The sequence below is a fragment of the Rhinatrema bivittatum genome, chromosome 3, assembly GCF_901001135.1.
Source record: "Rhinatrema bivittatum chromosome 3, aRhiBiv1.1, whole genome shotgun sequence".
In the NCBI taxonomy this organism is placed as follows: domain Eukaryota; kingdom Metazoa; phylum Chordata; class Amphibia; order Gymnophiona; family Rhinatrematidae; genus Rhinatrema; species Rhinatrema bivittatum.
In genome coordinates, this window is record NC_042617.1 from 415,110,553 (window position 1) to 415,133,847 (window position 23,295).

General features: G+C 41.2%; 1 protein-coding gene across 1 annotated transcript in view; it reads right to left on the reverse strand.

Annotated features, from left to right (window-relative positions):
• The window catches only part of LRRC1 (leucine rich repeat containing 1), a 248,198-nt gene that overhangs the window by 14,522 nt on the left and 210,381 nt on the right, over nt 1–23,295 (reverse strand). Inside the window, exon 11 of the mRNA XM_029595706.1 lies at nt 9,123–9,238. Within this exon, the coding sequence (XP_029451566.1) occupies nt 9,123–9,238 (116 nt within the window). The remainder of the gene's footprint in view (nt 1–9,122; nt 9,239–23,295) is intronic.

Sequence of the window (23,295 nt, forward strand, 5' to 3'; positions counted from 1 at the left end):
TACATGAATGGCCACTACCAAAATGACCAAGAACCACTAGACATCGCCTTTCAGACTAGCAAAGAGAGCAGGTTGCAGATGAGAGACATCATGTTCGCTCATTTGGGATGCAGGACTTCTCTTTTCTGTATTGAGTTTATGGAAGCCCTGATTAATTTTATTTAGATTTTTATATTCCACTTTTCACACTTTTTTTCAGCACTTCAAAGCAGATTACATTCAGGTACTGTAAGTATTTGAGGCTCTGAGTGGGCTCCATGCTTAACTTCTTGAACACCTAAGCCTCTGCTATTACTGGCATCAGTAGCTTGGGATCTTCTTAGTGTTTGGGTACTTGCCAGGTTCTTGTAGCCTGGTTTGGCCACTGTTGGAAACAGGATGCTGGGCTTGATGGACTCTTGGTCTGACCCAGTATGGTAATTTCTTATTGAAGCAGAGCTATGGCTTAGCTCAGAGGACAAACACTTTGTCCCTTGAATTTTTTGTGATGAGCCAGTCGTCCAGGTACAGGAAGACTGGTATTTCCTGGTGACTGAGATGAGTTGCCACTGCCACAAGGCATTTCAAAAAGACCCTTGGAGCTGAAGAAAGGTCAAAACAGGAATACTTTGTATTGACAGTGGGAAGAATCCACCTGAAAGTATAGATAGTGCCAGTGTAAAGGGTGGATGGGTATGTGAACGTATACAATCCTTGAGATCCAAAGCAAACATCCATATAAAGTAGAAGTTTACTGAGGGAGCTAATTTTTTAATTTCTCTTGGAGTTTATGTTTGTTCAGGCATCTTAAGTTGAGAATGAACAGCAGCCCACCTGTTTTCTTGTGTTAAAAGTATCAGGAACAGAACCCCAGACCATGCTGAACGGTGGAACAGGTTCAATCACATTGTTGGAGAAGCAATTGCACTTCCAGTTGAAGCAGCAGTAAATGAGATGAATCCAGATGGGGCACAGAACATTGTGGAGGGATGGAGCCCAGGAGAAATGTAACCAGTAACACACTGCACAATTTGAAGGACCCAGGTGTCCTTGGTGATCTGACACCACTCCTCCTTGAAATGGATTCTTCCCCCTACTGAGAGAATCTGAAACAAAAACTAGGCCCTGGTTTGGGATGGGCCTGTTTTGTAGGTTTCTGTTGCCAGAATTCTCTTTGTCAGTGATTGGAGGGTATGCCAGTAGAGTCTTCATCCGAGCACAAAGATCACTTATAGCCAGGACGCCAATGATGAAGAGGGCGAACCAGGAAGGGTTTCCAGTTCACTCGGAAGAGGAACAGTCTAGTCCAATATCTTCAACCTGCTCAAATCTGCTGCAAAAGATGAAGAACCACCCCTGAGCAAGGGTTCTGATGAGTTCACCCCTATAGGTGATATCAGGATTCCAGTCTGTGGTATTGCCACAGCAAAAGTGAAGAGGAGAGGCTGGAAAGTTTCTTCCCTCTACTTGGCCAGAGAAGTAAACACACTAAGTCTGCAAATTGGTTGAGCAACTGATGTATCCTTTGGCCTGGCGTAGGTGGCAGAAATCCTTTTCTGATAACAGCATAGGCTCCTGCATGGACAGGTAGCCTGTTAGACATAAATGGTAATATAGAGGTCACTGGGTCTGCAGTCTCCAGGATAAGCCCCTCTACCACTAGTCTAGATGGGGTAAGTGTCCTGGTTACTGGTGGTGGCAGGGGCAACCTGACCCCTTTCTTGACCATCTAGGGTGGGCTATATAGAGCTGTGCTCACAAAGTAGCTTGCTAAAGTTTGAGGTTGTTGCATCGATGGCTTTGATGGGGTAGACTGTCTGGATGCCTTGGATGGGTCTTTAGAGATGTGCAACTGAAGTGTAAAAAAAAAAAAGTCAAATGAATGAGTTTTTAGGATTTCTATAGAAAAAAAGATAGGCGTGAGAATGCATCCGTGCCATGCGCGGACAAAAAATGACTGAGGAGACACATGGGAATTCCCGCACATGCTCAGAGTTCAAAACTCTACTAGCTCAGAGAGATGAGAAAATTTGGTGCCACCAGATATCACCCAGATTAATAGCTAAACAGACACTCAAAGTCTATCCTTCTCAGAAGCAGTACATGCCTTAAGGACTTCTCTCTCAGAAGAGCTCAGCCAAATAAACAACTATTTTGGTTTCAAAAAGCAAGCAAAAGCCTTGGCTGGTCCACCAGGGCCTTTAATGTCAAACGCTCCATCTTAGAAAACATGCTTTGAACTAAAAAAGGAAATAATTTTCCAATGCACTATTTTTCTTTATTTATTTAAAAACATTCTGTTATTCTGCTTTCTGTCAGATATGGTCTCAAAGGGGATTACAGACAATTTAAGACTTAACAGATATAATGGTTAGACTACTTAACATTATGTGCTATTATAATGGCATAAGGTCCAGGTATGGGGAAAACTTAGTTATTTCCTGCATCTGTTGCTACAACATAGTATTTGGTTTGAGATATTTATGTATTTATTTCAAGTTAGGTTTACTATGTTAGTAGTATTTATCTGAAATGGGCATTAATATTGATTTAAAGTTTAGTCATATTGTTGTATATCTTATTCTATTGCATTAGGTATAGGTATTTACTAATGTAAATACCTATACCTAATGTTATTCTCTCCCTTTTCTTCTCTCCTCCCAGTTCTATTACCTTGTTATTTGTAACTGCTTCCTTCTACACAAATAGGTTATTGAATTGTTCACTGTACACCCCTGTTATATGTAAACCGGCATGATGTGTTTGCAACATGAATGCCGGTATATAAAAATTTTAAATAAATAAATAAATAAATATATCAAACTGATAATCCCTGATTATATGCTGCTACGCTACTTTCCTTTAGTGAATTTTCCTATTCAAAAAGGCAGATAATTAATCCAAATAATAAATAAATTTACCTAGATATGTACTTATGGCCACTATGGACATACCCTACAGTGGTCACAAGGAAGACCTTTTCAAACAAAATCATTTTTGTTTGGCACATTCAATGGAAAACCTGAAAGACTAGACCAGGTGTTTCAGAAGTGGAACAGATTTAACCATTCTGCACAGATTTTCTTATGGCTCATCATATCATCAAAACTACTGTACACCTTCCCAGCCAAGACAAACTGGACTGTTGTGTGTCCATCACTATTTCAACTAAGACAAATGTATTTAAAAGAAGGACTGCAGTTTACAGTAAGTACTCTAATGGCTCATGCAATGTTCTACAACTGACAAAGCTCCCAGGGGGCAGACTGGTTTCACAATAAATGTTCAACAAGGGAGAGACTTTTGTCCCGTCAATAAAAAAAAAAAAATACCAGGAAGAAGATGCCTTGAGGGAGTGCTGCACAGTGTCACACAAAAAATGTAAGCTCAGGTCTCTTGCTGGATGGGGTTTGGATGTATAAAAACGTGGAAAGTCAAGGGAATCCCTGCTGGCCCATAACTGAACCGAAAGGATCAGGCTCAGCAGAGACATTTTTTTTTAGTTGTCAGAAACCTGAGTCGCTTGTGGAACACTCTTATGATGGCGTGGGGAGAACAGGGGTACATTAAAAAAATATATATATACCAGGGGAGTAATGTGTCACAGTATATTCTTACATTAGCTACAGCTAATTAAACTACTGTGGAAAGAGGCGTAAGTTTACCAGAGGGAAGTTTTACTAAAGAGAATATGTGACTCAGATTATGAGGGGAGGGAGAGAATTTCCCCCTAGGAGTAAGACTATCCTACATCAAAATCTCACGCTCTGCTACTAGCAAAAGCTCCACAGATGCCTGTTTTTCTTGGTATTTTTCAAACACACACACACACACACACGTACAGGCTTTTATTTTCTAATGGGTGTCTATGTGTGATGGTAAATATACTGTAATTTACTCAAACAATGCAAATAAACTATGAAACATGTAACAAGATGAAAAACTGCAACACTAAAAATAAAATCAGAAACTGCAAGAAATGCACGGTAAGACTGATCATAAGTTTTCCATTATATTAGCCTATGTGGGCTGTCATCTTTTAATGGAGCAATCAATCTGTTGAACGGCATGCTCTATGACTTTCATATTAGCTCGGTTTACGTCTCACAGCTTGCGTTACCTAGGGGCCTGATTCTCTAAGACTTTTGTGCGTCTATAGGGAAAAGACCTTGATGAATCTGGCCCCTAGGTTCTTCTACTGAAAAGTCAATTTAGCTGGAGGAAGCCAAGCTGCATTATTTCTTCACAGAATAGTCGCCAGGGAAAACAAGATTCCAGCTTTAATTGATAAGAGCTAGTGAAGGAAATGCCACCACAAATTATTCATTAGCAAGGTGGGTTCTACAACATCTGAAGCGCAAACATTTTTGACTGCATAATGCAACATGCTGCCCTGAGAAATCGGGACATCAAGCTAAATATTATTACTTATACAGAAGATCATTTTCAAAGGGACTTCTGTGGGTAAAGTAGTGCTTCACCCACAGCAATGATCCTTTAGAAAGCAGCATGACCAATATGTGTGCAAAAATAAATGCACACACACACTGCATACATGCACTTTTATGCATATAGGGGGAGAGGCGTTCCAGGGGGTGGAGTCTGAATGGGGTTGGGACTTGCACGCATACATTTTCTTACTAAAAAGTACGGGAGTATTTTCAAAAGGTTGCACGTGAAAAAATGAGCGAATATAGTTTGCACAAACATGTACATGCAGACATGCTATTTTACAAATAAACATCAAACATACATGTGCAAATAATGGTTTGCGTGCAAATATAAGCATATAAAAAAGGAGTGGTCAACGGGCACGCCGGGGCGGGACAGTTTACACGTACAATTTGGAATTTTAAAAGTGGCACATGTAGATTTGGCAACATACTTGTGTAATTTTACACTTGCTGATTATCTTGCATGGTATCAAACATGTTTATACTGTATTATTGGCTGGGTGGGAGATCTGGGTGAACTGGGGGAGGTGTTCAGGCTGAAGAACCAGGAGGGTCTCGCTGATCTGGAAACAGAATGGGCGACTTACACGACGAACAGGGACTTACTTGGGTAAGTCTTACTTGATATGTGAATATAAATTATCCAGGCACATCATTTTTAAATCGATTGGAAAAATACACCATTTTTTTGCATTTTATATGCATTCAGCAGTTCAGCGCCACTTAGCTGGATAAGTCTCAAAAAGCGCTCCTTATCCAGCTAACTTACTGGGAGGTAGGGACTTATACGACTAACAATTATATATTTGCACATATCTATACATACATCCTACTGTTGCAGGATAGATTTATGCATATTTTAAAACCCTCACGTATATATGTGCCGGTTATAAAATACTAAAGTTGAGTGGCGTACGGCCATACATTCACGTATATGGTGCCGCGCACAGTTCTTTAAATGTTATCTTCCCTGTGCATAACTTCCTCTTAGCAAAAGCAAGCACACCAAACAACAGATGGAATTATGTGCTCGTAGTTCTGCTGGGATAATTTTTAAAAAGCAGACTTATGTTTGCAAGTCCAGTTTGAAAATTGGTGCCACTTATGCACATATTTCTGCATAACTTATGCACGACATTACAGAATTATCCCATGTGGATTAAAGACAGAATCTTTTCAGTCAAATGCGTTAACTGGCGCAAAAATTCATCAGAAGTCTTGAGTATAAGCTTGACAGCTACAGCATACGGTTCCTGAAGCACTGATATCCTTGGAATACAGGATGCACTTTCTGCTTTGGTAGTTCATGACTGGGTTACAAAACAAAATTAATTTGGTTTCTCAAAATATAATAAGATGGAGATCGAATTTCATTATTATTATATTTTGTAAAATTGGAACAATAGGAATACTGAGATGCTGCAATTAGAAAGTTGAAAGTTATAATATCAGCAAGGCTCTTCATTTTCAATTTTTATTTTCCCTCTAGGAAATTCAGTGATTAAAACAAAAATGGAGAAAATCAGTGCAAAGAACAGGGGAACAGGGGTTATTTTGGTGGACAGAAGCAGGAATGCTTAGCCTCTCCTTCTGTGTCAGGGGGTTTGGAAATTAACCTCTAGATCCATCAAAATGATATAATTTTCACATGGATAACGCCCGCAATAAGAAAGAGTGGCGTAGCTATAATAATTTTAGAATTACCGCACTGTGCGCTTAGCGCTTCGCATAGGTAGTTTATCGCAACATGTGTTAAAGTTTTCACATCCCACAATGCTTGTAGCATTTCCTTACTTTTCTGAGGGGGGGGGGGGGGGGGGGGGGAGAAAGGAGAAAGCAACAATTTATAAGGCCTTCCTAGTAGTTAACTATTTATATCACTATACTAGGGCCAGCTAATAACTCGAGGTGAGGTTTTGGGGCTAGTTTTACATGCAGACAGGCCGATTCAGAAAGACGCGCGGGAGAGCGGGCAATTCAGGAGGGTGGCCTATGCAAATTAGGGCCCTCAGTAAAAGGAGGCGCTAGGGAAACTAGCGCATCCCTAGCACCTTCTTTTTGACAGGAGTGGCGGCTGTCAGCAGGTTTGACAGCTGACGCTCAATTTTGCCGGTGTCGGTTCTCAAACCCTCTGATAGCCACGGGTTCGGAAAATGGATGCCGGCATAATTGAGCGTCCGTCTTCCGATCCGCGGGCCAATTTTTAATTTTTCTTTTTTTTAATTTTTACTTTTTTTTTTTTTACTTTTGGGGCCTCTGACTTAATATCGCCATTATATTAAGTCGGAGGGTGCACAAAAAAGCAGTTTCTATTGCTTTTCTGTGCACTTCCCCGGCACCGGCAGAAATTAACGCCAGCCTTTGGGCAGGTGTTAATTTCTGAAAGTAAAATGTGCAGCTTGGCTGCACATTTTACTTTCTGTATCGCGCGGGAATAACTAATAGAGCCATCAACATGCATTTGCATGTTGCAAGCGCTATTAGTTTCAGGGGGTTGGACGCGCGTTTTCGATGTGCTATTAACCCTTACTGAATAAGGGGTAAAGCTAGCGTGTTGAAAACGCGCATCCAAATGCGGGTTAGTGCGCTCCGCCGGAGCTCACTGTACTTATCAGCCTGAGGGTGAGATGTACGAACAGCAAAGTACACCTCAGTGAAGATTTGACATCATTTGGAGTGAGGAAAGTCAGACTAAGATGAGATTACTTCAATGTTCTCTTGCCCTAGCTTGATAGTACCCTGGTAGAGAGTCCATCAAGCTAGGGCGAGAGAACATTGTAGAAATCGCGTCACAGCCATTTTGGAAATATCGCATAGCTTAATGCCAGGAAAAATGTTGTAGTTATTTCCGGCATTAAAAGCATGCGCTAGTGTAACGCGTGCTATCACACAGTGCGATAATGCCCCTCATTTTCATTAATCCCGCCCAAACCCCTCCCCAATCCCGCCCCCTTTGAATATATTTGTATTTGTGCCATGCACTGTGATAACTATCGCGGGCATTGCCATAACGCACTTTGATGAATGAACCTGTAAGACTGAGGACTGGACTGACTCATGAAGTTAAGCGGCACGTACACAAGGGGAAGATCCCAGGACAGTCCTGAATTTTCTGAATCCAAAACCAAATGCTGCTGGTTAAGTATAACAAAATATTTCTAGTATATATGTTTTGGGGGGGGTAAATATTGGCTTAAACTGAAAATGAAGGGTTCTATGTATCTTATCACAAAGTACTAAGACAATTTACAATCCTTGCTTCAAATTAATTGTTCTCTACAATGGAACAATGCTTCCCATACTTTGTTTACAACTGTTTAGAAAATCTATACTGGAAATTAATGCAAAGCATTGCATTATTAATGCACTGGACAGATGCAAATCTTTTCTATTTCTTCCCCAAACACAGTAGGCTAGAAAGCCAAACTGAACATACTTTTGGATAGAGCTGAATTCTTAACTGGATGACCAGGAAATCAGATTTCACGATGGAGCTGGATCAAGCCTACTTAGACGTTAAAGGGACCTCTCACACTGTTGCACACAGGTAACTCTTATACAAGCTGGGCAGGCTGGGGAGTCAAGTAATCACCTAGGTTGGTACTACCAGGTGCAAACTGAAGAAACAACCAGGGAAAATGTACACAATCTCCCATGCAATGCAGAACTCTGTAAAAATGTCCTACAACTGTCTGGAATCACATTTATTAGATAAGCAACTACCATCAGCACAACTTCACTCAACTGTTTAATCTAGATTTGATGGGGTCTCTGTAACCTATACCAGAATATGCCAGCAAGGGGGAAAACAGATAAAATGCCCAAAAGACAAGGCTAGCCCAGGGATAAAGCATGATGAATAAAGTTAGGAAGAGAAGAGTAAAAGGAGTCCCTTGGTGGAGCTTCGGTGAGGAAATAACTGGACACCATCCCCACCCAGGGGGAAAGCCTTGAAAAATGAGTACTGGAAAGAAGCACAAAATCAGTCTGAGGAGTAGCAAAGAGGCAAGGAACCACCAGAGAGAAAGCCCAGGTAAAAGAAATGGCTTGCGGAAAAAGAAGTTTTAGGCCAGGAGAGGAACCAAGAGATGCCAGAGCTCAGATAAATCTCCTACAGGGTACAGATTTTGGACAACTTTTTGTCTGAGGGAAAGTCAGGGATAAGGCCAAGAATATAGGAAAGACTCCATCAGGTTTTGGTTGTCGTTCTACTTTGTACTTGCCCCCGAGTATGTATTGTGCCAAAATAAAGGGAAACCTGGCCAATACCATGGGTTGGAAGCATGTTTCCTTAGGAATGCCTCGAAAGCGAGAGAGAGGAATGGCACCTGACCTGAAGCCCAAGCACTCTAAATAATGGGCAGAGATTTTCATCATAAACGTGAATTGTGATATTTTGGCCCACCTTAAGCAAAAACGGTATTGAAATTCAAACATATCTGGCCGAGGCAGAGGCTATCAAAAATAGTGAGAAAGCAAGGCAACGAAGGGTCTGAGGTATTGCAGTAGGCAGGGAAGACATGTAGACTAGTTGGGGCCTGGTAGTCTTTGGCTGCTATCAGTTTCTCTGTTTTTATGCTTCACAGCATGAAAATATCACCAATTATAGTACACAATGCAAGGCTCTAACAAGGAGGCAAAGTTAATTGACAAAAAAGTATGGTAGAAGAATGTTGGGGATATCCTTACCTGTTTCCAGCTACATCTAGCACGTGAAGTTCAGTAGCTTGCGAAACTTCTGAGGGAAGTCTTGTCAACCTGTTGTCGCGCACGCAGAACACAGTAAGACTGCAGCACCCTCCAATCTAAAATGAAACCAGTTTAAAAACTTAATCCTCTCCCACTCTGCTTTTTATTTCCGTACAGACCTATTCCCAAGAAGGCATGGAACAGAAAGAAACAAAGAACATAAAAGATCACAGATCATTCCTTAGATCATAGTGCTTACAAGGGAGCAGATAATTACACCAACTAAGCTCTATCTGCTATTTTTATTACCCTGTAACCATAAACGAGAGGCCATACCATCATTGCACTCTAACAGGCCACACTGCTTCAAGGTACAGTTAACAGTCCTCTCCTGCCTGCACAGAATCACTGTCACTTGTCCCAGCTGATGCAATAAAAGCCTGAAAAAGGATAGGCCCTCAAAATAAATGTGAGAGGTCATCACTATTCCTTCTATAGCAGTGACACAAACTGCAAAGCTGATGCAACAAAATTTATTGCAGCACACTTTTACACCATCAGTTCCTGACCCTATAAACTCTGCATTATAATTTGAAATATCATTATAGCTATTTTGAAAAAGCTGAAACATTTAACCTAAAGAATTAGCTGTTGGCTATATTTTTTTTTAAATGACATTCCCTGCCTTGAGCTTTTAAGGAAAGGAGAGTTAAAAATAAAATGACTGATTGAAATATGGACAGTGATTAGTTTTACCTTATGCACCCCTTATGCACCCCTGTTTCTTGTGAACCAGCATGATGGGACTACTGTCTTGAATGTTGGTATATAAAAAAACTTAAATAAATAAAATAAATAAATCTATGTGGAGTAATTTTATAGCTGTGCTTTTATGCACAGACTTTACCCCCAGTTTTCAAAGTGAGAATATGTGCCCAAATTCACTTTGAAAAATCTGTGTGTAAATGCCAAACTATATGCACAGATTAGCTCGGATAAAGTTACACCTCCTCTTCGCAGGGTGTATTTTCGTGGTTAAACTTCAAAGCATACTTTTCAAAATAAATATGAAATACGCATGAAGTTCCAATTCTGCTGTCCGGAACACCTCTCTGTAGTTTGCGTAAACGAGTTTGCGTAAACGTACGCACATATCCGGGTTAAGCTTGTGTTTTTACCCACATTGAGCCCTGACGCTGTTTTATAATGAAAAACAACAACAGGGAGGGCTAATGTACCTAGATCATCTACACGCTGGGCTCCCAAGTGTTTCTCCGAATATACCAAGCTAAGGCCTGGATTTTCTAAGGTCGCAGACCTTAGAAAATCTGGCAGTAATGGAGGCCGGGGGGCGAAGCGGGGGGGCGGGCCTGCGAAAGCCGGCAGCCATTGCACCACTGAGGTGCGCTGGCTGCCGGCTTTCGCACCGAATAACTACACCATAAAAGGTGTAGTTATTCGGCGCGAAACTGGCAGCGATAAGGGTCCTTACCTTTCGCCGCCAGTGATGTATCCGCAGAGTCGGCCCCAGTGCCGCCCCGACTCCTCCTCTTCCGGAGCACACTCCGCCCCCTATTTAGTGATCGCACGCGAAAAGGGACTTTTCGTGTGTGATCGCTTTTGAAAATGACCCCCTAAGTAGCTATAATATTTACCAGAACATTATGAAGAAGTGTCTTTCACAGTATATATTTTAAAAGAAGAAATTGATTTTGCACATGGAATTTGGATGCACCAAGCATAAAAAAAATTTCATTTATGATTATAATATCGGCAGATAAAAAGTTATGCTAAACAGCATTTACGATGATGCCCATGTATGAGGTCAATTAAATGAGAAAAAAAATCATAAATCAGGGTGATTGATTATTTTCAGATGATCTAGGTATATTAGTCCTCCCCGTTGTTTTTCATATATATGGCTATTACCTCACCTTAAAAATTCTTGTTGGTGGAGCGGTTTTATAATGGCCATTCATGTGCACAAAACTGGGCTTTATATGTAGAAATGGCTTTGAAAATCAGACCTGATATGTCGGATTTTTAGACAGTTCAAAAGCAGAAACCGGAGGACACCAACACAGAGCAAGAGAAGCCAAAGACAAATCGCATACTGGAAATGGAATATTATTATAGAGATGCTTAAGTTCCGTGCAATAAGCCGTCTGATGATATTACATTTGTAGGAGAACGGGTCCATGATATAGTTCAAACTTGAATAGTATCATCATATGGAGTTCATAAATTTAGAGCAGGAGATACTAAATGTGAAAACGGAGGATCAATTATTCCACAATAAAAGTGATGTACAAGAACTCTATAAAGGGTGTCTCACATTTTATGATATTGAGCCTTATGACAAACATAAATATGAATGTGATAGATTTAAGTGCCTCCGAAAGACAATGCCCCACTATAAGGGCACCACAGCCTTATTAGCTGACCCTGATAAGTTCTGTTAATTCCTTTCCTTTCACCATGGATTGAAAAAATGTCTGCATGTGAGAAATACTCAGATTATTAAAAAAAAGCATCAACACACACACACACACCCCATAACAATCAACCTCTAGAAATGAGGCATGAGATCAAAGACAATTTGGGTATAAATTACCTCCAAAGTCAAAACATAACAATAAAGCAGTCCTTCTTAGTGGTATCTATGGCACAAGGCTGGAAACCCCAGAAATGTTTGTAAGATTCAAAGAAGTGTAGGTGGTTAGATTTTAGGCGGAAATATTTTTAACAGCCCATATAGATTTACACATGGGACTACATACCAGTTGTCAAAGGGAAAGTACCTGCATAGTTTTCTTCTGCCAAAACTACCCACACACATTCACACCTGCCAATGGATGTAAATCTTTTTTTTTTTTTTTTTTTTTTTAAGAAAAATATGCTCATATTTCTGAAAATGGCAGGAATGTCTCTGCTCAGTATGGGTTAAAGTGCATGCATACAGGCCCTATGAGCATACTTTCACGCACATAAAGGTGAAACTTTAGAAGCCAGGCACATGCCAAAATCGGGAGATATACGTGCATGTAGGACATGCGCTTATGCACCTGATTTTAAAAGCTGTCTACATGTGTGCACATCTCCCGATATGTGAATATCTCACTTTGAACAGAAAAGGGTCGGGGTCGGGGGCATGGGCAATCCGGAGCGGAGCCAAGAGATGTGCATGCAAGTACCTATGCACCTGGGCACACGCCCAGGTCCAGTACCACTTAAGTGGAGGAGACGTAAATTCAATAAAAAAACAAACAAACAGGCATTCCTTAGGGGCTTAAGGGGTCTGGGGTAACTGGGGGGGGGGGGGTGCAGGACCTAGCTCTAGACAGGGTGAACTGGTGGACAAACTGGTGAAAGCATGGACACGCACCTGTTATAAATTTCCCTCACTTGCACGGCTCAGACCCGACTTTACGAGGCTGTACCTAGGCTATTTTATAACATACGTGCGTGCATATTAGAAAACGGCTGCACCTCTGGGTGTGTGCCAATGTACATGCACACCCGTTTGAAAGTTACCGCCCCTGGAGATAATTTTAAAGGCATTTACTTGAGTAAAGTGCATTTTACAGGAGTAAATGCTTTTTAAAATGAGGCCCATATTGAGTGGGCAATTTTGTAAAAATCATTTCCGTGGATAAAGCACTGTTTCACTTCTGAAAACTACCCTCGCTATGGTTACAAGAAGATTAAATTAGACCAAGGGTAAATTGAGATTTAGAGCCTTATTCATCAAAAAATTTACTAGCTTCAACTTGTCTGTTACACCCACCCCATACCTAAACATGACTCGTCACCTAAGACACCCAAAATTTTTTTTTATTATTATTATTTATTTATTGAATTTTCTCAAATTAAATACAAGAATAATCTTGAATGGAAAACAGGTATTGTTTTACAAAAACCAATAGCAGGAAACAAAAAGTATTAAACATTTTCCATATACACAATACCATTCAAAGTCCTCAATACTGGGGAGTTAACCAGACACAATCCAAGGAAAATTTTGTACAATACTAATAATAGAAAGGCTCAATGACTGATGCGGTGCAGTACATATAATATTTACGGAACGCTTTCCTGAGGGTCTACGGGTGGAGGTTCTACCTCAGAACCACTCTCGGGGGTTTTTCCTATTAAGAATTGTGACAACTGAGGAGGGTCAAAGAAAACATAGGAAACATTTTGATGTTTCACTAAACATTTGCAAGGGAATTTTAAAACAAAATGACCCCCTATCTGTTGTACCATAGACCTCATTAATAGAAACTGCTTGCGCCTCTTCTGTGTTGAACGAGATACGTCAGGAAAAATATTTATTTTAAATCGCAGAAAAGTTTCTAATCTATGCCTGAAAAATAATTTCAGTAACCAGTCCCGATCTGGCTCTAAAACCAGTGAGACTATAAGTGTAGCAGGTATTGCAATGTCTGAATCCGATGTTTCAATTATTGCAGTCAAATCCATTGGTGGCTCTACTGCAGGCTGTAATGCTTCCATTCCTCCCATTTGCTGATTTAAGTCTCTTCTAGACGTTGGCAAATAAAATATCTTAGATGTTGGTGGAATAGCTTTTCAGGTATTTTCAGGATTTCAATTAAGTATCTCTTGAACATATCCCGTGGCGAAACAAGAGGAACTTTGGGAAAGTTTATGATCCTCAAGTTCTTATTTCTAACATTGTTTTCTAGCATCTCCACTTTTAATGCTAAATTTGCATTGTCCTTAGCCAGTAGACATTGAGATTGTTGAATAGAGGTTACTTGAACTCTAATAGTAGATATCTGTTGATTTAAATCCAGTTGTATTTCCCAAAGATATTATTTTTTGTTCCATTTCATTACTTCTTTTGACTATCGGTGCCAGCTGTTTTGTTATGGAAGCACAAAACTCAGCTATTGCATCCCAAATAGAGATTAAAGATATCTCACCTGGTCTTTGGACAGAGGGCAGTTCTGGAATTGTTAGTTCAGTCCATATGGGCTCCTGATCGGTTCTGAGGTTTTCCTCTCCTCTCCCGTCTCTCAGTCTTCTCCTGGTTCCCTCTCCCAAGATGGCCGCCGGGCTTGCAGGTTCTTCCCCCACCTCGCTGTCCTCCGCAGAGAAAACCGGTTGTACCACTTGGGTCCTCGGAGTCTCCACAGCTATCGAGGTGGGTCTCTCATCCGCTGGGTTACCAGGAGGCGTTCTTTGCGCCGGGCTCAAGGGTGATATGGAGCCAAGGAGAGAGGGGAGCTCAAATTCCCCTCCCCCACTCTCCAGCGGCTGATTCCCCGGCAGAGGAGTACTGCGGGAGACATGGGCGTCCATGGGTCCCGTAAAAGACTGCCCGGGAGTGATCGCGGGGTAAGAAGCAGTCCTTGGCTTTCTTTTTCGTCCCATAAAGTAATTTCTTAAGGTAAACATTACCAGGGGGCGGTTCCAAGATGGCCGACTGATGCGTGGTTGACGTGGACGCTCGCTCTTGCTGCTCTTACCAGGCTCGCAAAAATCGAGACACCCAAAATTTAACTTCCCCCAACCCCCCCACCCCCTGCCCACAGAAGGCCTTGGGTTCAATAGTGGGGGAATGATCCCCAGTTACTCCTACCCTGCTGGCGCAGTCATGCAAATTAGAAATGGCTGACCCGAGGCTCCTTTTTGCCCCATTTTAATCACTTAAGTTACACTATCATTTTCTGTCATTAGGGATTACAACTCTCTCAATGTCATGGTAAGAGAAATTTCAGTTTCCTTGCTTTGCCAGCAGCCATTTTCAAGGTTGATGGAGGGTGGGGGGGGGGTCCTGTTTAGAATGTTTCACTCTGTGATATCACAAACGTTCCTTCTATGTTACCCAATTTACCACTAGCCATGACAGATCTCTTCAGATAAGTATTTGAAAGAAAATATTTACTTGCAGTATTTACAGGTTTTTGGCTAGATCCTCAGAGAGTGGATCGCTCACTCATCAGTCAGGCAAGTAAGGTCTCTAGTGCCCCCTTAAGAACAATTCAATGCATGCAAAGCAGTTTATGAAAATTTAAATGGCTTATATGGCTTAAGAGAGAGAAGACCCTCAAGTATCATATGATTCAGAGACCAGGAAAATGGGCAGAAAGATACAGAATAGTCTCAGTTGTATACTGTGCCACAAGCCTGATTACAAAACGTCCAAGTGCACTTGTACTGTCTCTACATATTGCATCTTTTGAACTCCAAAAGGAAGATCTTTGTGGCACAATGCAAGCACTGAGGCAAGTAAGGGCAGTAAAATTTGAGAGACTGAGGTTATATCCAACATAGAAACAGAGAAAAAATTGGCAGAAAAGGATCAAATGGTCCATCCAGTCTGCCCAGCATGCTTCTTAAGGGAGTAACTGCCACTCTGTGTTTCTCTTAAAGTTAGTAACTGCCGTTCCGTGTAATTATCCCCAAGTCTTATGATACCCATAAACATTGCAGCTAACAACATTTTTTACTGGGTAATGAGCTTTCCTGAAAATTCAGACAGTGCTGCTTGACGTGCTTTGCTTATGGACTTGGCCGTGCTTTTTCCCTTATGTCTGCGGAGCAGTACCCCAGACCATAGAAGTAGGGGCCTTGGGTGTGGACTAAATCCAATTCCTCTTTTCCTTCCTTGCTGTGGCCGGCACCAAAAAAAGTCATTTGGAGACATTACCCCAAGAGACAACAACTTTTAAATTTTAGTGCCGGACACCTGTATGAAGTATTTAAATCTAGCCACCTTTTTATCCGCTAGATTGAAGTGTTTCTTTAATGTTATTGGTACATAGCTTTGATGTGTTAAGAGCTAAAACATTCAAATAAAAATGTGGTTATGATAATTGCTCATAGCTCAAAAAACAAAAAAATGAGCCATAAGCATAAATGCTTATCAAATAATTCTAGTATTTGTCTAGTAATACACACACCACTGGAATTATCTTACCACAAGAGATTGTCCACTGCATTTTAAATTTTTCTTACCAAATCTTATGATGCTTTTGCCAACTGTCAGCCAACAGGATGCTGGGCTTGATGGACCCTTGGGTCTGACCCAATATGGCAGGTTCTTAGGTTCTTATTCTGGCACTGAGTGTCATTACTAAACCATTTGCAATCTGATTGCTGAAGTGAGAGGCCTTAGCACAGCAGGAATGACTCCCTGGCACAAAATGTGCTTGTCTTGCGCCTCAGGATACAAGCTTTAAACAGGTACCAGCATTTTCACATTATTTAGATAAGAAAAACTCCACTGAAGATCAGATTTACCAGAACCATAAAATCCTCTCCTCCAAGGCTTTCAGCTAAGAATCCAAAAGCTTTAACATTCTCAGCTTCCCCTCAAACAATTCACCTCTCCAGGACTCCTACGTTTATTTTCCTTCAGTAGCAGGTTTAAATCCTCCTCTTCTGGCAATAGTTGTTACAACATCATGGGGGGGGGTGAGGGTGACAGGTCATTATAACCCCCCCATCTCCCACATATTGTACATGTCCTCAACCTCATCTAAAAAGGTCCAGAAGGGCCGGTCTCCAGCTCCAAGGGTGGATCCTGCGCTTGGAGCTTAGCATAAGGGCTGAAATGTGCAGACCGTGCACCATTTTGGTGGCCTTCATTTAATTAACTCACAAGGATTTAATAACACTAAGACGGAGCTCCTACACGCCAGACAGTACCCGCCGTGCATTGGGCTTCATTGCTTAAACAGGTACGGAAAATGGTCACCTTGTTCAATCTCGAAGAGCTAAAATAAATACAGACGTATAAAAAAAGGTAAACTGATCTGCCTCCCAGCATAGGTAGATAGCTTTCAACAATAAAATCATTAGTGGTCTAATTACTTACAGCAAACAGGACTGCTCATGATCTTGTTTGGAGCGTACGAGGACTTAAAACTATCAAATCCACACATTTAAATGTAGAAAAGATTTCAGCAGTTACAAAATTAATTTCGGCTCATCTAATCTGTTGCTATGAATGGAAATTCCCTATTCAAAGGCAATGTAACTCTGGCTCATTATAAGCTGCCATCTAACAGCCAAGAAGGTGTAGCCAGAAACTGCCCCATCTCTATATTCAGGTAAGAGCAGAGGGTGATGCTCACTGTAGGGGTGCCTCATTTACACAAAATAAAAAAAAAAAAGGCAATGCAAGGAAAAAAAGCATGGGGGAAAAATTCAAATCAATCATGACAAGTCCCCCTTTCATGATGAGTTTTATTTAATTCTTCAGATGATATGAATTTTAAATGATCTAAGAATGCTTCCTCTTCAGTCACTCCTAATATTATGAATTAAGGATGTGCATTCGTTTTTAATGAAAGACAATATTAACGACCCTGTCTTTCATTTCTAGTTTGTTTTTTGTTTTTTTTAATTAAATGATAGAAAAACCCACAAAATATAGCGTTTTATTTTCTATTGTTTTTTGTGTGCATTATTTGCAAAGAGTGTGCATTAGTTCCTCTGAGAAACATTGTCTGAAGAGATTCCCTGTCCCACCACCACCACCACCACAGGTAGCTGAAGTACTGTCAGAAAGATATTTATGGCAAAGCACCCCCATTCACGTCCCACAGCCATCCCCAAACCCCTCCCTTAAAAAAAAAATAGGCCCCTCCAGCTGCCAGGCCCCCCCCCCAATCACCCACCCTAGCCCATCCTCCTAACCCCTACCCCCAGACTTATATACTCCTCTCTGGTGGTCTAGTGGGGGCGTGAGATGGACCATCCGCTTCTGGACCTGGTGGCCACCATTTTGGAAAATCGGAACCAGTGCCATTGGTTAGGCCCCGTCACATAATGGGGCAAAGGGCCAACCAGCACCTTTTTCCAAAATGGCTGCTGCCAAGTCCAAGAGTGGAGGAGTTGCTGAGTGCTCCTACTAGACTACAGGGCACATTTGTAAAGCCTGGAGGGAGGACCGGATAAGGTAGGTTAGGGTGGGCGATGCGGGAGCTAGCAGTTTTTTTTTTTTTTAAACAAAAGGGAGGACTTTGGTGTGGGATATGTGTATGGGGGTTTTACCATAAATATTACCTCTTTGGGTGTACTTTAGCCATCTCCAGGGATGGCAGGGTGTGGGACGTGGGGGTCTCCAGAGACACCTGAAGTCTTACTTGGGTTTTATTCCAGGTATCTGGAAATAGCACATATTTGCAAATAGTGCACACTATTTCTAAACAGTATGCACTATTTACAAATAGCATGCACAATTTTCCAAGACCAAAAGGAAAAAAAACCCTAAAAAACCCCAAAAATTAACAAAACGAAATGACAGAAAAAATACATGAAAATCTTTGCTCTGCACACTCCTGTTATGAATCAAAGTTCATCAGAGTGCTAAGGCCTACATTGAGCCGCAGCCAGAAAAGGGGCGGGGGGGGGGGGCAATAGTGTGCACCCAGCCGCATTGTGACCGCGGCACACACTATCGCCCCCACAGCGCCCCTGCAAAAGATGTAGCTATTTCCGGCGCTATTGCTGACGATAATGTGTAAAACATTATCGCCCGCAGCACAACCAGGCCCAACGTTTTTTTTTTTTTTAAATCCTGCCCAAACCTCTTCCTTTTCCCTCATTTAAATGTTGTCGCCGCGATAAGGTTGCCATCGCATGCATTAGGGCAATATCACACGCGATAAGGCCCTAACAAGCGTGATAACGGCCTATCGCATTTTGAAAAATGACCCTGTAAGTGTGCTACCTCATATCAGGACCTTATGCTAGCATCACAATGATAGATGGAAAATGCGAATATGTACTGAAAAGTAAACTTGGAGAAGGATATCATTGTAAGCATATGTAATGTAGCCAAAATAACAAAGGCACATCCTGTTACTGCCAAACTGTATAAAAACCTAAGTAAACAAAACAGTGGAGTGGGTGACTAACCCTTTATTCAAAATTCCAATATCCAAAACGCATTATCTGAGTAAAATCATGGGTATTGTCTGTCATTTGGAAAAACATCTATTATCTGAAAAATGGTCCTGCATGGATGTCTCAACCAAGTGCCTCAGGTGTTTGCAGATCAGATTGCTGCTCTACGTCCGTTTTGAGTGATAAGCACAGAAACTGAGAATCTACAAAAAAGGTAGTCCCAGATATAGGCTCCCATCACTGGAGAAGGCCAAGTTTTGTTTTTTTTTTCATGTAGAAATGTGACTGACTGGTTGGCTTCATTAATTTAAGTGTTGCCATAGCAATCGTTACCTTACAGCTGCTGGTGAAATGCTGACCGCAGGATCATGAGGCTACAGAGAAGCATGTGAAAACTTTGCTGAGCTGATCTCCCAAAATAACCTAACTACCAAAAAAAAAAAACCAAATAGGGTAAATGGGTAACGATTAAATTTATTCTTTCCAATAGCACTAGGTCTAGGGAACACTCCAGGTAGAACTTTTAAAATAAATTGGGGAACGTTTTTTGTTTTTTTTTTCCATTCAGCACACAATTCAACTGTAGAATTTGTTGGCAGAGGATGTGGTTAAAACAGTTAGTTTAGCTGGTTTAAAAAGTGTTTGGTCACGTTTCTGGAGGAAAAGTCCATAGATCACTATTGGCCAAGTACACTTGGAAAAGCCATTGCTGATCCCTGGTTATGAGCAAGAAGGATTGGATCTATTTTCAGGGATCCTACCAGGTTTGTGTGACCTGGATTACCCATTGTTGGACACAAGATACTGGGCTTGATGGACCTTTGGTCTGACTTAATATGGCAGTTCTTGTATTCTAATGTAATCTACAATAAGACTGCATCAACTATGAGACGACTGATAACTTCATGCAAACTGTACAGGCTACAAGAGAAGATCTGTCACATTGTCTGATATAAAAGTGTTTTCTATCATAGGTGATGCCTAAACCAGGCTGATGGCACCTGAATGCGTAACAGATTGTTAGTACTGTACTGTGTATTAGGTGCAAGGTGAACCATCAGTCATTATGCAAGGTGAACCATCAGTCATTATACAGCAGTCAATATTCAGTTGGATTCTGTACAGTCACTATTCTTCTGGTGGGGGTGTTTCGTACACGAGGAGAACTTCCACTATCTTGCAATATCCATTATTTGGAACTACTCTGGTGCCAACCGCTTTTGGACAAAAAATGTTCTCCTGTATATTTGGATACAAACAAAGGAGACCCTGGAAAAAAACCAAAATAAAAATCCACAGCCTACAAATAGATAAATGGATACATGTGTAAACTGCCTCAAGACCTTTAGCTGCACATTACTCTGTGTCCTGCTGTAATTTTGTTCAAAAGCCATGCGAAATTTTGAACAAAATTACAGCAGGGCAAAGTTTCAGCTACGCAATCCTAATAGAAAATCCCCCCCCCCCCCATGCCTGAAAATGAAAGCGGTGCTGTAGACAGAGTTAAAGTAATGCATTATAGCAAACTATTGAGAGTATAGTAAAGCCGGATTAATAATTACAGGACTACATAATTACATGACTTGTACAATTTTACAAGCAGCTAACAGATAAGAAAACAGATAAGAAAACAGATAAGAAAACGAGAGAGACATTGAACTGATTTGTTTTACACTCTATTGGAGTGGATATTAAGCAGAACAAGTAGGCTGGACAGACTCACTCCTGATCCCCAAAAGTCTCTACCCCCCCCCCCCCCGAGCAGATTTACTTCTGCGCTGAGCACTGGAACAGAAGCCTTAGGGAGGTAAGTTAAAGCCATGCATCCAGGTGGGTGACTAACTCTTTGTAGGCAGGAGCAGAGGTGGCGTGGAGCCCAGTGCAGCATGAAGTGGGCTTGGCTCCTGCACGCTCAGAGTTATCTTTTTTCAGGCCATTTCAAATAACTTCGAGTGTTTGAAAAAAAAACCCCAAAAAGCAACCGAACATTCCCCTTTACAACAGAAGATATTTGGGGAAAACTAGGAATTCAGCGACTGGTCACCTCTTGGAGGCTAAAACTGAGAGGGGTGAACTGTTGCCAGTGTTGATAGAAGAATAGGTCCTCTGTGGATAGGATACGCTGCTCGCCCACTTCCCTGTGCTGAATGGATTTTCATGGCCAGAAAGCAGGTTACAGGGGTTCCGGCAGCGGTGTCATTGGCCCAATCGGGGCCTTGGAGGCAGGGGCACAGGGGAGACTAAAGATCTAGAGGGCTGCAAGGAAAGCAGAGAGAGGAGAGGGAGGAGGGGAGTCAGATGGGCTGGTAGGGGCAGCAGTGAGATGACCGCATGGTGGAGAAGAGAAGGGAGACGAGTGAAAGGGCTGCATGGGGGGGGGAGGGGTGGGGAGAGGCAGCATGTGTGGAGTAACTTTTTTCCCTGAGGACTGATTCCTGGATGAATTTCAAATTTCTGGTGATATTACTTTACAAGGCCACAAAATTCTCTGAGGCCATTAAAGCATATGGTTTATAGCAAAACTGCACTACGCAGGTCAACCATTTTGTCATCAGAGCTAATCTATCTTTTATTTTAGTATAGACCTCCTTCATAGCCTTTAAGAATATTCACACTAATTTGAGTATCATGGTGCCAAAATACAAACAAAACAGAATATGGATTACAACACACAATATGTAACATTTCACAAAACAGATCTCCATGTATTCAATTAAGAAGCCTTTAAACAATGAAAGGTCTATACTCAAAGGGCTTTGTCCGAGTAACTTGAGTTATCCAAACAAACCCAGAGGTTTACATTTCTCTTTCTAACCAGCTAATTTTTACCCAAATAACATTTATCAATATATATTGGACAGCATTCTGGGATGGAGCAAAGTTATCCAGACACCTTACCTGAATAACCCCAATATTCAGAGTTATCTGGATAAATCTGGTAGTGCCTTAGGACTATCCTAATTTACCCAGCTAACTTCCGGTATATTCAGTAGTGCAGCTGCGCCACTGAATATCCAATTTAAGTTACATGAGTAATTTTATCTGAGCAACTTATCCAGACAGCCCATGGCTTAATATGGACTTCTAAGAAAAACATGAAAAAAAAAAAAAGGTTAGACCTTATGTGTACTGCTACAGGAACGGAGAGGAAAAATGAACTATCAAAATACAATTTAATATCTCACCAAAGTCAAAACAGATGTTAAAACTAGTTTCTTTGTTTTATTTAAACATTTAAGGAACACATACACATTCTACGTCAGACAAGGAAAAGCCTAAGAACTTTAAAACCTGAAGCTAATATGACTTGGCGAGCCGCAACACACATCAAGCTGCTGAAGCCAACTCTACAGTGCCCACTGAAAAGAAAAGAAAACACACCAAGTGATCGATCATTGTGACCACTAGGTTGTCATGCACTACATGCCAGGATACACTCAAGAAGCTGCAATTTCTATTCAGAGAGTTAAGCCAACTATTCAAAGCTCTCATTAGTTGTGTCTGAAGACCATAAAATGCTTCAGTGACTGAAGCTGGAAAAGGTGAAGGTACAGGATAAAAAAGAAATATAAGGGAGGCCTGCTATACTTGTGGCCACTTCATTTTTTTTGTAGATAGCATTATTGCATGCTGCCAACCTTTTCATAAGAGGTTCATGACAGTTCTGTTTCATTCACCAAGACAGTTTAAATAAATTGTAACAAAGGGCTTTCTAGGAGCCCGCTCCAGCCTTTCACCCAGTTACACAATATCAAAAAATAAAAATTCCACTTAGCAAGGATTGCCATTTTAACTCTCTCTATCTGAACCACATGTGGAATACCACACACCAGGATGTGCATATACACTGCTTTGATGCTGTGAAAGGCCTACGGGCAGAGACAAACTGAGCATAGGGCCTGATTTAACTAAAGCTTTTCTCCTATTCTGTTTCTATGGGAAAAATATTTAGTAAATGAGGCCCATAGTTTGCAACATTTCCCTAAGGCCTAGGTTTCCTGGCTTCTCCGAGTTACACACAGATATGCATATAGTAGCTTACATTCATGGCCTGGCTACTCTGTTTCATCCTCTTGCTTTCATCGGAAAAATCCCTCTTGGTACAAAAACCTAGCACAGCATGTCTGGACACATCAGAAGTGAAGAACTCATTCCAACACATTTATAACATTCATAGGTTTACACATGCAGTGAACTAAATGCTTCCCACATTAAACGTTCCTTATTATTTTTGTTTTACCTTCAGCAAATTACAATCTGGCTTCCTCCATTTGCTTCTGCCATGAGTACA